Here is a 14539-nt window from a genome sequence, read left to right on the forward strand (position 1 = left end):
AAAAAAAAACGCAGCATTTTTTATGTGTTTAAACTAAGATTATTAGGACTACATTTTGTTTATGCCAGACGCGCGTTTCGTCTACAAAAGAATCATCAGTGACGCTCGAATCTAAAAAGTTAAAAAGGCCAAATAAAGTACGAAGTTGAAGAGCAACATTCTCGTGTTTAGTTTTCTGTTTTTTTATATTATGACTATCATATTACGGTAGTACTGTATAGATATATATTTACAACAATATCGACAGAATTGTTTTAGAAGAATAACCGATATTTATCTATAATAGGTTGAATTAGATTTGTGTAAATGATCTAGTAAAAATACTCGCATTTCAATTTGATTAATAATTGACATTATAATTATCTAATTAATGTTGTTTTATTTTGGCAGTTTTATATATAGGAAGATGTGGTATGAGTGCCAATGTGACAACTCTCCATCTAAGTCACAATGTATAGAAGTATACCGTTATAGGTTAAGGAACGGTCTTTAAATCGAAGCCTAATCTCACACCGAACAGCAAGCTATAACGGGACCCAAAAAACACTAGTGTCAAACACTTCAAACGGGGAAACCAACGGTCTAATCTATATAAAAAAACGAGAAATTTAGTTCATTATTTCTGCAGTCTATCTCGGTCGCTTAAGAAATAAAGAACTAAATTAAATTCTACACTAATGATTTTTTTAATAGTCAAACTATCAACAATACATCAATCAATCATTGTAACAGTTTTAGTTTTCCTAACGTCCAGTTGCAAATATTTCATTAATTTTCTTGACACTTTAGAAAACAATTCTGGATTTAATTCTTTAAAAAAAAGTAAAAGGTAACAGGAAAAAATTAAAAATTCTGAGCCGAATGTAGAAATAAATTGAAAGAAAAATCTTGTCAATGTTATCTTTCAATCTGTTTAGAATTACTCTACAGTAACTATCGACTAAATAACGAATAAAAATGATCACATACAATGATAAAATATAATATAATTTAATGGTACATTTTATATACAATTAGTACAAATAAATACAGGTTTAGCACTTTGAATTTTATATCAATAAAACAGACGACCGAATGATGATCTCACTCGTTTTTGGCCAGCATACCATGATTTTGATTTGGACCGGAAATGACGTAAATCGTCTTTATGATCTTTGCTTAGCATTGGAACGTAATCCATTGGAGTACATAATGTCTTATAACTTTCATAAAACTCTTTGTATCCTCCCTTTAGAATATAAAGTTCAGGAAAATAGAGGGAAGGATAATTTTCAGCGTTAAATTCTCTGTCATTATTACGGAGAAACCGGCACATTTTTGGTCCTCTCTCGGAAGAAAACTCACAATGGAAAATAATTATATCACGCTTTCCATCTGAACGGGAAGTATTAGGATGTTTCAACAGTTCTAAGATATCATCTTTATTATGTATATTTTCAGCGCCTGGTATGTGACCACCTTCAAACTCATAGGAATATCTACTGTCAATTATACGAACACTTCCAATTGTATCGTTGTATTTCCCGTTTAAAACATCATGCATGGTGGCTGGAGATATATATCTTAGGTCATGACATTGTCCCTGAACGGTTTGTAAACAACATTCTTTCTTTCCATCTCCAGTGAGTACGGCAGATTGAACTAAGACGTCTTCTGTTTTGATGGCGTGGCGCTTGATTTCGTCAGCAGACAAGTCTTTACTTGTACTGAGAACTTGTGCATCAAACGACAAAGATTTTTTCAATAAAAGTTTTTGTGATCTGATAACCCTTCTCTTACTGTAAGATACAGGGGTGTTACAGTCGATATAAGTGTCTAATTTATCCACTCTCTTTCTCTTTGAGCACAAATCTGGTTTGAGAAAACTAAGTGTTGGTGAATCGTCAAAGTCAGCAAAGTCCATACCAAGTCCTGAATCTTCGTCGAACAAACTTTTTATAAAGTCTGGAGTTTTGAGAACTTTATGACAATTATTTCCGGTTGAACAATCCATCTTGGTTACTGAAAAAAAGAAAAAGCAATGAAATAAGTTTTGTTATATTTACGGATGCTTGTCCATTTGTAGATTTCCTTGAAATCATTCTTTGACAAATAATCGCATGAAGATAACAAAAAATACTATGTGAACCATATTAGCACGAGATGCAAGTAGAATTTCTATACATGCCGAGCTTTTCCCTCTTGTTTTAGCCCCAGACACAAATAAGGATTTTGTTTTTTTCGCTCTTAAACCTTTTGAAATATCTTTGGCTTTCTATACCGAGTAAGTTACGAGCGTTCATGATGAATGTTTGTCCAGATAATGCAGAAATGTGCACACAAAATTTAAATTTAAGAAACACTGCAGGTGAACAAATTCACAAAATGTACATGTATAATAATTAAACTTGTTTAACCAAATAAGATTGCTTCAAAGCAGTTAAAAAAAGGTGATGTGGTATGATTGCAAACGAGACAACTATCCACCAGAGTGCATATTATGGTCCTGGTACTTTTGATAACTATTTTATTTAGGTTACGAAAAACTTCCAAAAATGAACGACAACCATGCTGTATTGGTCTGTTCATGCTAAGGTGTATGAATGATACAGAACAAACCACTATGCAGTCCGAAAATTAATAATTTTGCAAGGCTTATCCATTTTTTTTAAACAAAATAAACTTACTTTTTTCGAACATTTTGATTGTGACCAGACAGTATTAGTACATGTAGTATTGGCAGATGTCAGACAGAAAATAACTAAGGTTGTAATTGCCAACTATTTATATTCTCAGCTGAAAACAAATCCCAATTACATCTTCACATTTGTAATACCTTTATTAGATGTAATTATGACTAATTATATTGTATAGTCCATTGTCATACATGCAGATTGTGTTGTAAATATTGTAAACGAACGGTAAATCGCATAATTGACGTCTGCAGGGTGTACATTCAAAGATGTTTCACTCTAAGATGGCTGTAAAGTTAATCTTTTAAATATTTTAACCATAGGGATAGGAAATTTGAATATACATGATATATCATAAAAGACAGTTATCTGCAATAATCTGTTTCGATTATGATAAATTAAAAAATAAATTCAGTGATTGGATCTCCGAAATCTACAGACGCTATCATTCAGGGGAATTTTTTTATGGGGAAAGAGGGATATCAGAATTTGAATATTGAACTGCTAATAAAAAAAATCATCCCCAGAAAATGATCAAGATACATGTAGTAACTATTTTATTTTAAACGAACTTTGATGCATATTAATGATCCAGACGTAATGTCTATTTTACACGTAATCAGCAAAGCTAATTGTTTTACTTTATAATATTTATAATAATCACACCAAAAAAAATCTTTACTGCGCGTTACCATTTTAACTGTCTAACAGAAAGTGACCGTTGTAAAACTAACCCTTTTTTGGTGAACAAATGTGCCCGATTTGAATAAACGGCAATGTGCAGTAACTTTGAACTAACACTTTGGAATTTGGCAACTGAAGGTCCAGCACGTCGAAGAAATAACTAGTGTTTGTTGAAAATGTATGGGGTTGCAGTTCTGATTACGTCTTTTAAAATATTCAACCAAGTCTTAAGACTCTATAATGTATTCAATTTGAAATATTCATGTGAAATAATTATTTGTCATAAAATAAATTAAACTTAGTCTAGTACTTACATGGTAAAAGAATTAAAACTCTTTTTTCGAAATTTCTTTTTTTTAAACTAACTTTAGCGTATATCCTTATTTTTTTCTATTTCAATTCAATAAGAACGTAACTATGATAAAATATTAGAAAATTCTGCTGTATTTATAATATTTTAAATGTCAAGTTATAAAAGGTGAGAAAATAAAAGACAAGTACTTAACGAGTTTTTAAGCATTTTACTTAGCAAGTAATTGGTATTGTTTAGAGCAGACATATGCAATTTGAATGTTGTTTTAGACTTGTTAATTGATCTAACAGGTGTGTTAATTACAATTATGGAGAAGGTCCTTCTATGTTCAATTTTACAAATTTCATTTATTCTCAGAGGCTCTTTACACTTTTGAATGAAAATTGACATAAACATAAGGAGTGTGTATTGGTGAGATGCAGAAACAAATGTGCAAGTCTTGTTCAGAGTCAGTCTTGACAATATTATACAGGGATTTTTTTTCTGAAAAAGGGGGAGAGGTATCATCATTGTGTAAATGTTAAACCCTATCCAACAATGGTTGTGCTTTAGAGTGGAATTTCCAAAATTTCTAAAATATTTGCTAAAGAAAAAATATAACGGCTTTTAAAAGTCTAGAACAAACTGTTCAAAAGAAAAAGGTAGCATTTAATTAAACTAATCAATTTCAACTTTAGCTTCAAAGATTTAATTGATTTCATTATTTGAATACACAATGTTTTTAAACAACAACAGAAGGTCCACACCAAAGTATTTAGAATGTTGGCATTGTAAACTAAAACAGTTAGCCAATGCACCACACCCAAACATCTTCAGCATGATCAAGTTGTTGAGGCAAGAAGAAGCCTTCCGTACTCTCGTGTTAGAGGGGGAATTGGCGCCTTCAAACTAGTTTAATTCCACCACATCCTGAATTTGCTTGTCTCAATTCAGTGGTTGCTGTTTGTTGCTGCGTACCGTTTTGTGTTTTGTTTTATTATTTTGTACATAAACTAGGTGATAAGTTTTCTCGTTTGATTTTTTTTTCATTTGTCCTTCGTGGATCTTTTAAGATGACTATATGGTTTCGGTTTTGCTCATTGTTGAAGGTCATCTAGTGACCTATTGTTGTTATTTTCTGTTTCATTTTGGTCTCTTGTGGAGAGCAGTAGCATATGGAATCAAGCCACATTTTCTTATTTTTTGTATTTAAACACTGAAAACAGGTTTACAGAATGACATACTTACACCAATCTAATATGTAAATGCTGCTTCTCATCTGCTTGACATTGATTCAGGCTTTGTATTCTCTTTTGTGTTTAATTAAGAGAAATTTATTAATGAAAAAGGGCTCTGCTTTAATGTCAAACTAATGTACATAGTATACATGTAGTATGTGGACACCTGTATTTTGACCTTTTGGGCGATATCTTTTTGCGCAAAAAATGAACTCATTTGCGCCACAACTTATTTGCGCAAATATTACTTCTGCGCAACTTCATTTTAAAAACTATAGATATAATTTACGCAAATTCAAAAATCATCTTATTGCGCCAATTTTATCAACTTGACTTCCACTTCCTTTTTCCAGGCTTAATTCTGGCATTTTGATGTCTTTGTTTTGTTTTTGGGTTTGGTTTTTTTTTGGGGGGGGGGGGGGGGAGTGTTGTTACCTCAATGATGTATACAAGTACTTTTACAAGCAGAACCAAATACAATGAAAGTCCCAACTATACATTTATAAGCAAAACCAAATAAAATAAAAGTCCCAACTATGCATTGGCTTCCGAAGCTACACAAAACACCTTACAAATATCAGTGAATATAGATTTATTTCGTCTTCAAGCCATTGTTCCACTACTAAATTGTCTATTCTTCTTACCAGCACACTTGGTACAATCAAAAACCTGATAATAAATTGTTCAAATAAGGTCTTCGAAAATAGTGGAATAATGATTGCAATAAGGACGAACTTAGCGAATTTCTGTCTCATTTATCTCTCTGTGCTAGCTAGTGGTTTTTTTTTTATAATCAGAAATGGTTTGTATTTGTATGTATAAATAGCACGGGATATTTCAAGCGCGAATAGTATTCTTGTTAAATTGAGTTAAGGAATGTTGTCATTCATGTTGCTCGTATACAGTACAGTGCGGTTAAAGTTAGATGAAAACATGACTGAGACAGTCCCACTAGATTTGAATGAAGACGAATTGTTACGGGACCCTTTTAAGGTGGTATGGGTGTCTAAAATAAAAATGATAGAATTTGTTCATACTTTCCCAAAATGTAGTATCTATTGATATATGTTGAAAAATATAATAAAAATGATAGGTCACCGTGTATTTTTTCGAGCTACAGGACGTCACAAAATGACAAATTTTGAATGGATTATACAGGAAAAAACACCATTTTGTGATTAGAAACTAAACAAAATGATAGAATTGTTACAAGTACTTGAGGGAAAGATAGCTTTCAGACAATGCTTTGAGAATATCAAAAGAAAAGAAAGGGTCACCGTACGTTTTTTCTGGCTAAAATACAAAATAGGAAAATTCCATGTATAATCCTTCAGAAAATGTACTGTTTTAGAGTTACCTCCCTTTAAAATGCAAATTTGAAAAAAAAAATAAAAAACCAAAAATAATCATCATTTGCAAAAATATTAATATTTATAAGTTACATTCTTATAAATTGGTTCTTTTAAATGAAAATTTATATTAAATAATTGCTGTTCTGCATCAAATTTTGCTAACTTGATAGAAAATCTGGACCTTTGGTTCTCTGTTTTTTATAATCCAAGATGGAGGAAGACCCCATACCACCTTAAAATGTCACTTAGTAGACACTTTTGACCTTCTCAAAAATTACTTAGACAAGAAACTCTTTGATTTATTATAATAGTCCGACATTCTTTCAGATCAAGACAATTTAGTTCAGTAATGTTCGTGTCTGCCCTTCAATTGTGTGTCTCAAGAAAAATTCTAAACAATGGGTATCAGTTGTATCGAAAAAAAAAACCGAATATTTGATACATCATCTCGCTTCAGATTCTATCAATTTTATATAACAAACCTACAGGTTGACTTTATAACATAACACAATACTAAAAGATGAAATATATGGATCAAGTGAAATACCTATCTAATGAATCATTAAAACAGAGTAGGTTTGTTCGAATAGCTATTTATTTTTACTAAAAGAACTTGACGACAGTCTTTCATGTTGGATGATAAAAATTATGGGCGTCCAGTTGGTTACCTATTCCCTATTCCCTATTCGTTACCTTTTCCCTATTCCCTATTCGTTACCTATTCGTTACCTATTCCCTATTCCCTATTCGTTTCCTATTCGTTACCTACTCCCTATTCCCTATTCGTTGCCTATTCGTTACCTATTCCCTATTCCCTATTCGTTACCTATTCGTTACCTATTCCATATTCGTTGCCTATTCGTTGCCTATTCCCTATTCCCTATTCGTTGCCTATTCGTTACCTATTCCCTATTCCCTATTTGTTACCTATTCGTTGCCTATTCCCTATTCCCTATTCGTTACCTATTCGTTACTTATTTGATTTTTAATATCCTTCCCCCTTTTTAATTATGGCAATCAGTTTTTGGTTTTTGGTGAACTGTTTGGATATGCTTCAACTAAGAATCATCATATTTTAAAACAATGTAGGTGCCCACTATATACATGTGTTGGATGATTTTGGCGATCATTGGAACTACTATGTTGCCATGGTAACTACACCAAATTTTTCAAAATTCTCAAAATGCTCAAAACTTCATGAAACTTCACAGTAATGATGAGCAACATTGGAGTTGGAATTTCCAAAATAGGTCTTGTTACCATGGAAACAATGCAAACAGGTCAAAAATTTCAAAAATAAGAATTTTCAGCAAACTGGATGAAAATTTACAGGAATGGTAACTGGCATAGGCAGAGTTGGATTTTGAAGTTGGAATTTTCAAAATGGCCGCCGTAACCATGGAAACAGGAAAAATATCAAAAACTTTAAAAAAAATAATTGTGTACATGTCTCTGGTAGTAAAAATGTGTTCTTAGAGATAAAAATACCCTATGAGCGCGCATGTACCCGTTCCAGGGCTCGGTTAATACCCTGTTACCTATTCGTTACCTATTCGTTACCTATTCACTTATGATACGTTTGTTGTACGTTGCACCTTTTAGAAAAGGATTTTCAATAAAATTCATATCTCTGGTGGTAAAAATGTGTTCTTATAGATGAAATACCCCTATTACCGCGTATATACCCGTTCCAGCGCTCAGTAAATACCCTGTTACCTATTCGTTACCTTTTCGTTACCTATTCACTTATAATACGTTTGTTGTACGTTGCACCTTTTAGAAAAAGATTTTCAATTGTGTCTGTGTCTCTGGTGGTAAAAATGTGTTCTTAGAGATGAAAATACCCTATTGGCGCGCACGTACACGTCCCAGCGGTCGGTTAATACCCTGTTACCTTTTCGTTACCTATTCGTTACTTATTCACTTACGTTTGTTTTACGTTGCACCTTTTAGAAAAGGATTTTTAATTGTGTCCGTGTCTCTTGAGGTAACAATGTGTACTTAGAGATGAAATTACCATATAAGCGCGCATGTACCCGTTCCAGCGCTCTGTAAATAACCTGTTACCTATTCGTTACCTATTCACTTATAATACGTTTGTTGTACGTTGCACCTTTTAGAAAGGAATTTTCAATTGTGTCCGTGTCTCTGGTGGTAAAAATGTGTTCTTAGAGATGAAAATACCCTATAAGCGCGCATGTACCCGTTCCAGCGCTCGGTTAATACCCTGTTACCTTTTCGTTACCTATTCGTTACATATTCGTTACTTATTCACTTATAATACGTTTGTTGTACGTTGCACCTTTTAGAAAAGGATTTTTAATTGTGTCCGTGTCTCTTGTGGTAACAATGTGTTCTTAGAGATGAAATGACCATATAAGCGCGCATTTACCCGTTCCAGCGCTCGATAAATGACTTGTTACCTATTCGTTACCTATTCACTTTTAATATGTTTGTTGTACGTTGCACCTTTTAGAAAAGGATTTTTAATTGTGTCCGTGTCTCTTGAGGTAACAATGTGTTCTTAGAGTTGAAATGACCCTATTAGCGCGCATGTACCCGTTCCAGCGCACGGTAAATAACCTGTTACCTATTCGTTACCTATTCACTTATAATACGTGTGTTGTACGTTGCACCTTTAAGAAAAGGATTTTCAATTAAATTCATATCTCTGGTGGTAATAATGTGTTCTTATAGATGAAATACCCCTATTAGCGCGTATGTACTCGTTCAAGCGTTCTGACGATACCCTGTTACTTATTCGTTCCTTATTCGCTTTTAATGCGCGGGGTAAACATTGCACCTTCATATAAATCGTTTTTATTTGTGTTCATGTCTCTGGTGGTAACAATGTGTTCTTTTAGATGAAATACCCCTATTAGCGCGTGTGTACTCGTTCCAGCGCTCGGATAATACCCTGTTACTTATTCGTTCCCTATTCGCTTTTAATGCGCGGGTTACAAGCTGCACTTGAAATAAATCGTTTTAAAGCGAATAAGTAACGAATAGGTAACGAATAGGTAACAGGGTATTAACCGAGCGCTGGAACGGGTACATGCGCTCTAATAGGTTCATTTCATCTCTAAGAACACATTGTACCACCAGATACATGAACACAATGTAAAAACGATTTATTTCAAGGTGCAACGTATACCTCGTGCATTAAAAGCAAATAAGGAACGAATAAGTAACAGGGTATTATCCGAGCGCTGGAACGAGTACATATGCGCTAATAGGGGTATTTCATCTATAAGAACACATTATTACCACCAGAGATATGAACTTAATTGAAAATTCTTTTCTAAAAGGTGCAACGTACAACAAAACTTTTTAAAAGCGAATAAGTAACGAATATTTAACAGGGTATTATGCGAGCGCTGGAACGGATACAAATGCACTTATAGAGTTATATCACCTCTAAGAGCCCAGATCGTCCACCAGAGACAACAAAACAATTGAAAATGATGTTTTAAAAGGTGCAACGTAAGATACTCGTATTATAAGCGAATTATAAGCGAGTGATGAAACGAATTAAACAAGGTAATAGCATGCTCCGAAACGATGTACACCCTGCTTACATGTTTAACTCCACCACATTATGTTAGTATGTGCCTGTCCCTAGACAAGAGCCTGAAATTAAGTAGTTATCGTTTGTTTTTGTGTTACATATTTCCGTTTATTTTTTTGTATATGAAATACGGCCGTCAGTTTTGTTGTTTGAATTGTATGAGGTTGTCATGTCTTGGCCTTTCATAGGTGACTACACGGTTTCGGCTATGCTGATTGTTGAAGGCCGAACAGTGAACTATAGTTGATAATTTCTGTGTCATTTTGGTCTAATGTGGAGTGTTGTCTCATTGGCAATCATACCACATCTTCTTTTTTATGCAAGCGCTAACACGGTGATTTCATCCCGTCGAACCAAGATCCATCTTTAAACATACGGACATAAAGCAGTTAAAAGGTACAACGTATAAAAAAAAAAAGTAAGGAACAAATGCGTATCGAACATGAAGTAACAGGATCGGTTGAGCACAAACACATATAAATAGGTCATAAAAAGATAATTTTACCTCAACAAATTTAGAACTATTACCATATGTAAGAGTATTGACAACTAGATTTGTAATCGCTAGCAATAACGGATGGCACCCTTCCCCCTATTACCAGGTGAGCGGCAGCCATTTTGACAATTCCAAAGTCAAAGAGAGCATCTACAGATGTCTAGTAACATTTTTGCAAAGTTTCATCAAGTTTGAACATTTTGAAGTTTTTGATATTTTTGCTGTTTCCATGGTTACGGCGGCCATTTTGAAAATTCTAACTTCAAAATCCAACTCTGCCTAAGCCAGTTACCATTCCTGTAAAGTTTCATCCAGTTTACTAAAAATTCTTATTTTTGAAATATGATCTTTTTGCATTGTTTCCATGGTAACAAGACCTATTTTGGAAATTCCAACTCCAAATGCCACATTTACCAATGTTGCTTATCATAATGTGAAGTTTCATGAAGTTTTGAGCATTTTGAGAATTTTGAAAATTTTGGTGTAGTTTCCATGGCAACATAGTAGTTCCAATGATCGCCAAAATCATCCAACACCTATATATAGTGGGCACCTACAATGTTTTAAACTATGATGATTCTGAGTTGAAGCATATCCAAACAGTTCACCAAAAACCAAAAACTGATTTTTTTCACAATTGTGCCGTTTCCATGGTAACGGCAGCCATATTAAACTATTACATGCCATAATTAAAAAGGGGGAAAGATATTAAAAATCAAATAAGTAACGAATAGGTAACGAATAGGGAATAGGGAATAGGTAACGAATAGGTAACGAATAGGGAATAGGGAATAGGTAACGAATAGGTAACGAATAGGTAACGAATAGGGAATAGGGAATAGGTAACGAATAGGCAACGAATAGGGAATAGGGAATAGGTAACGAATAGGCAACGAATAGGGAATAGGGAATAGGTAACGAATAGGTAACGAATAGGGAATAGGGAATAGGTAGCGAATAGGTAACGAATAGGGAATAGGGAATAGGGAATAGGTAACGAATAGGCAACGAATTGGGAATAGAGAATAGGTAACGAATAGGTAACGAATCGGGAATAGGGAATAGGTAACGAATAGGGAATAGGGAATAGGTAACCAACTTGACGCCCATATAAAAATGCATATCTTCGAGAAAAAAAAATTGTGTGTGATATATTTAATCAGATTTTTTTAAATGTTTATGAATTTCCAAAAAAATCCACCTGACAACCGATTATACAATTGTGTTTTTAAATTTGAATCAATGCAGAAAAATTCATTTACTGATGCGCATTAGCTAGTAGATACATTTGTCTTTTAAAATACATCTGACATATAACGATCATAATAATGCTATGCGGATACATTTATCGGTTTTTAGGAGCAATATTGGCAGCGCGTCATCCCTACAATGGCTTTGATTTTTACGATTGTGAAAATTGACTGGCGTAATGGGGAGATAATTTTAACAAAGTAGAATCCTGGCTGTACTTTTCCCATGTATATTTGACGATTGAAAAAAATAAGATTAACTTATCAAATTATTCTTTCTCTTACTTTTAATGGATAGTCGTAACTTTTAATACACATATATTTCTTTTTGATTGTTCAGTAGGTTATCTGCTCAACGTCCAGTGGTAAATATTCCTTACGTACTCGTGACGGATTTTATATGCCTCCTATACATTTCTAGAAATGTGATTGGTTAAAATTTCAGTAATATTATATTGCCTCCTATACATTTCTAGACATGTGATTGGTTAAAAGCTCCTCGTGGAGACCGTGTATATTTGATATTAGGTTAGTAGGGAAGCGGGGCTTATCTCAAACACGGTTAGTAGTGGAGTAACATCCCTTTATATTCCAAATAAGGTAGTAGGCAGGCGGGATTGAAATAAATAAATAAAACAAATGTTGGCATTTGTTGTCTGTATAGACAAATGGATCGACTAAGTATTGAAGACTGCTAGTAAAAATAAAACATGTGAAGATAGTCGGTGATTTAAATAAGCCCCGCCTCCCTACTACCTTATTTGGAATATAAAGGGACGTTACTCCACTTCTAACCGTGCATGAGATAAGCCCCACCTCACTACGAACCTAATATCAAATATATACGGTCTCCACGAGGAGCTTTTAACCAATCACATGTCTAGAAATGTATAGGAGGCAATATAATATTAGTTACATGGTGCGTAAGTGACCTAATCCGATATATATGGGATCAGTAAAATTCCATATGGGGTGAGAGCGAATTTGCCTTGTGGACTATCTTCTGTAATCACATGTTTTATTTTGACTAGCAGCCTATCAAAGTGATCAAGTCTTCATAGAAAATCCACAGCCCTTATCCTTGTACTCTCATATTTGATATATATAGGATTATTACATGCAGTGCTAGCATTGATTTTCTTAAAACAAGTTTATAAATGTAGTTATTGGTTAAAAGAAATATAAATATGGCCAAAAATCAGTTACACCTTTTAGGGTGCGCTCGACTTTAGTGACTCAGCACGAGCTGATTTGGAGTTTACAGGTTGCTTAGAACTTTTTGTAAAAAATAAACACAAGCACATCATAGAAACTCAAGTGACTAATTTATGTTTTAAATTTTATAACAAAAATCTCTGTATTAAAGGGTGTTGATTTTCTATAAAAATCTTGATTTACATGTATTTGCCACAAAGTCCACTTTTTCTATCAAATGCAATGAAACAGTAAAAAATAATGCTTTGCATCAAGTTTCCCCTAGGAATATGTACTAAATGGCTTATCTCTATTATTCATTATATCTGTAGTTTTGATACAATTAAGGTTTGAAAAGTTCGTACAAAAATGGCTACAGAAGGGTACATAAACCTTAAATCAATTTCTGTTCAAATTTCAACAAAATTTGTCAAAAATGCTATAATCTAACTTTAATGAAACTTTCCGTGGTGGATCCAGAAATTGTCATAAACGGGGTCCCACTGACTGCCTAAGAAGGGACCCGCTCAAGTCATGCTTCAGTGATTTCCTATATAAACAACCAAATATTTCTCGACAAAAGGGGGTCCAGGACCTCCTGAAAACCCCTCTAACTCTACCTCTGACTTTAAAACAATATGACAAGTGTTCCATATACCAAAATATTGGTGCGTTTTTGTTGAGCCTTCGACTTAAGTCAAAAAAGCGAGACAAAGCGATCCTACATTTTGTACATTCCGTTGGCATCAGTGTCGTCGGCGGCGTCCACAAATATTCACTCTGTGGTTAAAGTTTTTAAAATTTTAAGAACTTTTTTAAACTATACTGGATTTCTTCCAAACTTGGACAGACGCTTGTTTGTGTCATAAGATAGCATCCAGAAGTAAATTTTGTAAAAATTAAATTCCATTTTTTTCTGTATTTTAATTATAAATGGACTTAGTTTTCTGCCGGGAAACATTACATTCACTCTGTGGTTAAAGTTTTTGAAATTTTAATAACTTTCTTAAACTATACTTGATTTGTACCAAACTTGGACAGAAGCTACATTGTAGTTTATGATCAAAAGATAGTATCCAGAAGTAAATTTTGTAAAAATAAATTTCCATTTTTTCTGTATTTTACTTATAAATGGACTTAATTTTTCTGCCGGGTAACATTACATTCCCTCTGTGGTTAAAGTTTTTGAAATTTTAATAACTTTCTTAAACTATACTTGATTTGTACTAAACTTGGACAGAAGCTTGTTTATGATCATAAGATAGTATCCAGAAGCAATTTTTGTAAAAATAAATTTCTATTTTTTCAGTATTTTACTTTTAAATGGACTTAGATTTTTTGCCAGGAAACAACACATTCACTCTGTGGTTAAAGTTTTAAATTTTCTTCTTTCCGATACCTTTTTGGATTTGTACCAAACTTATATATATATTTTCTTCTAATTTGTGATTTTAGTTATATTATTGGTGGACCAGGGTTATAATGGAAGGAGATTTAATAAAATTGAGAATGGAAATGGGGAATGATATTATGATAAAATGCATACTGTGTCTATAATCAACTTGTTAAAAAAAATGTATAACCTACATGTACTTTTGAAGATTTCTACTTGACAAAATGGACTACTACAGAAGGCCTTTCACATTTCAGAATGTAACATCAAAGTTTTGTAAACAGGAAATTTATAAAAATGACCACATTATTGATATTCATGTCATGATACGTGTGTCAATCAAACCTTATATTCCTCCTTGTAGGTTTACATTCACTTCCTTTCCCTGTAACTGCTTATC

General features: G+C 33.3%; 1 protein-coding gene across 1 annotated transcript; it reads right to left on the reverse strand.

Moving 5' to 3' along the window:
• Window positions 1-1043: 1043 nt before the first annotated feature.
• Window positions 1044-2749, reverse strand: LOC134723602 (M-phase inducer phosphatase 1-like). The gene is made up of 2 exons (XM_063587167.1): window positions 2667-2749; window positions 1044-2001 (listed from the first exon to the last, which is right to left on the reverse strand). The coding sequence occupies exons 1-2, from the start codon at window positions 2677-2679 to the stop codon at window positions 1055-1057; spliced, it is 960 nt and encodes a 319-aa protein (XP_063443237.1). The 5' UTR covers window positions 2680-2749; the 3' UTR covers window positions 1044-1054.
• Between the last annotated feature and the right edge of the window lie 11790 nt (window positions 2750-14539).

Source organism: Mytilus trossulus, chromosome 6, assembly GCF_036588685.1.
Source record: "Mytilus trossulus isolate FHL-02 chromosome 6, PNRI_Mtr1.1.1.hap1, whole genome shotgun sequence".
In the NCBI taxonomy this organism is placed as follows: Eukaryota; Metazoa; Mollusca; class Bivalvia; order Mytilida; family Mytilidae; genus Mytilus; species Mytilus trossulus.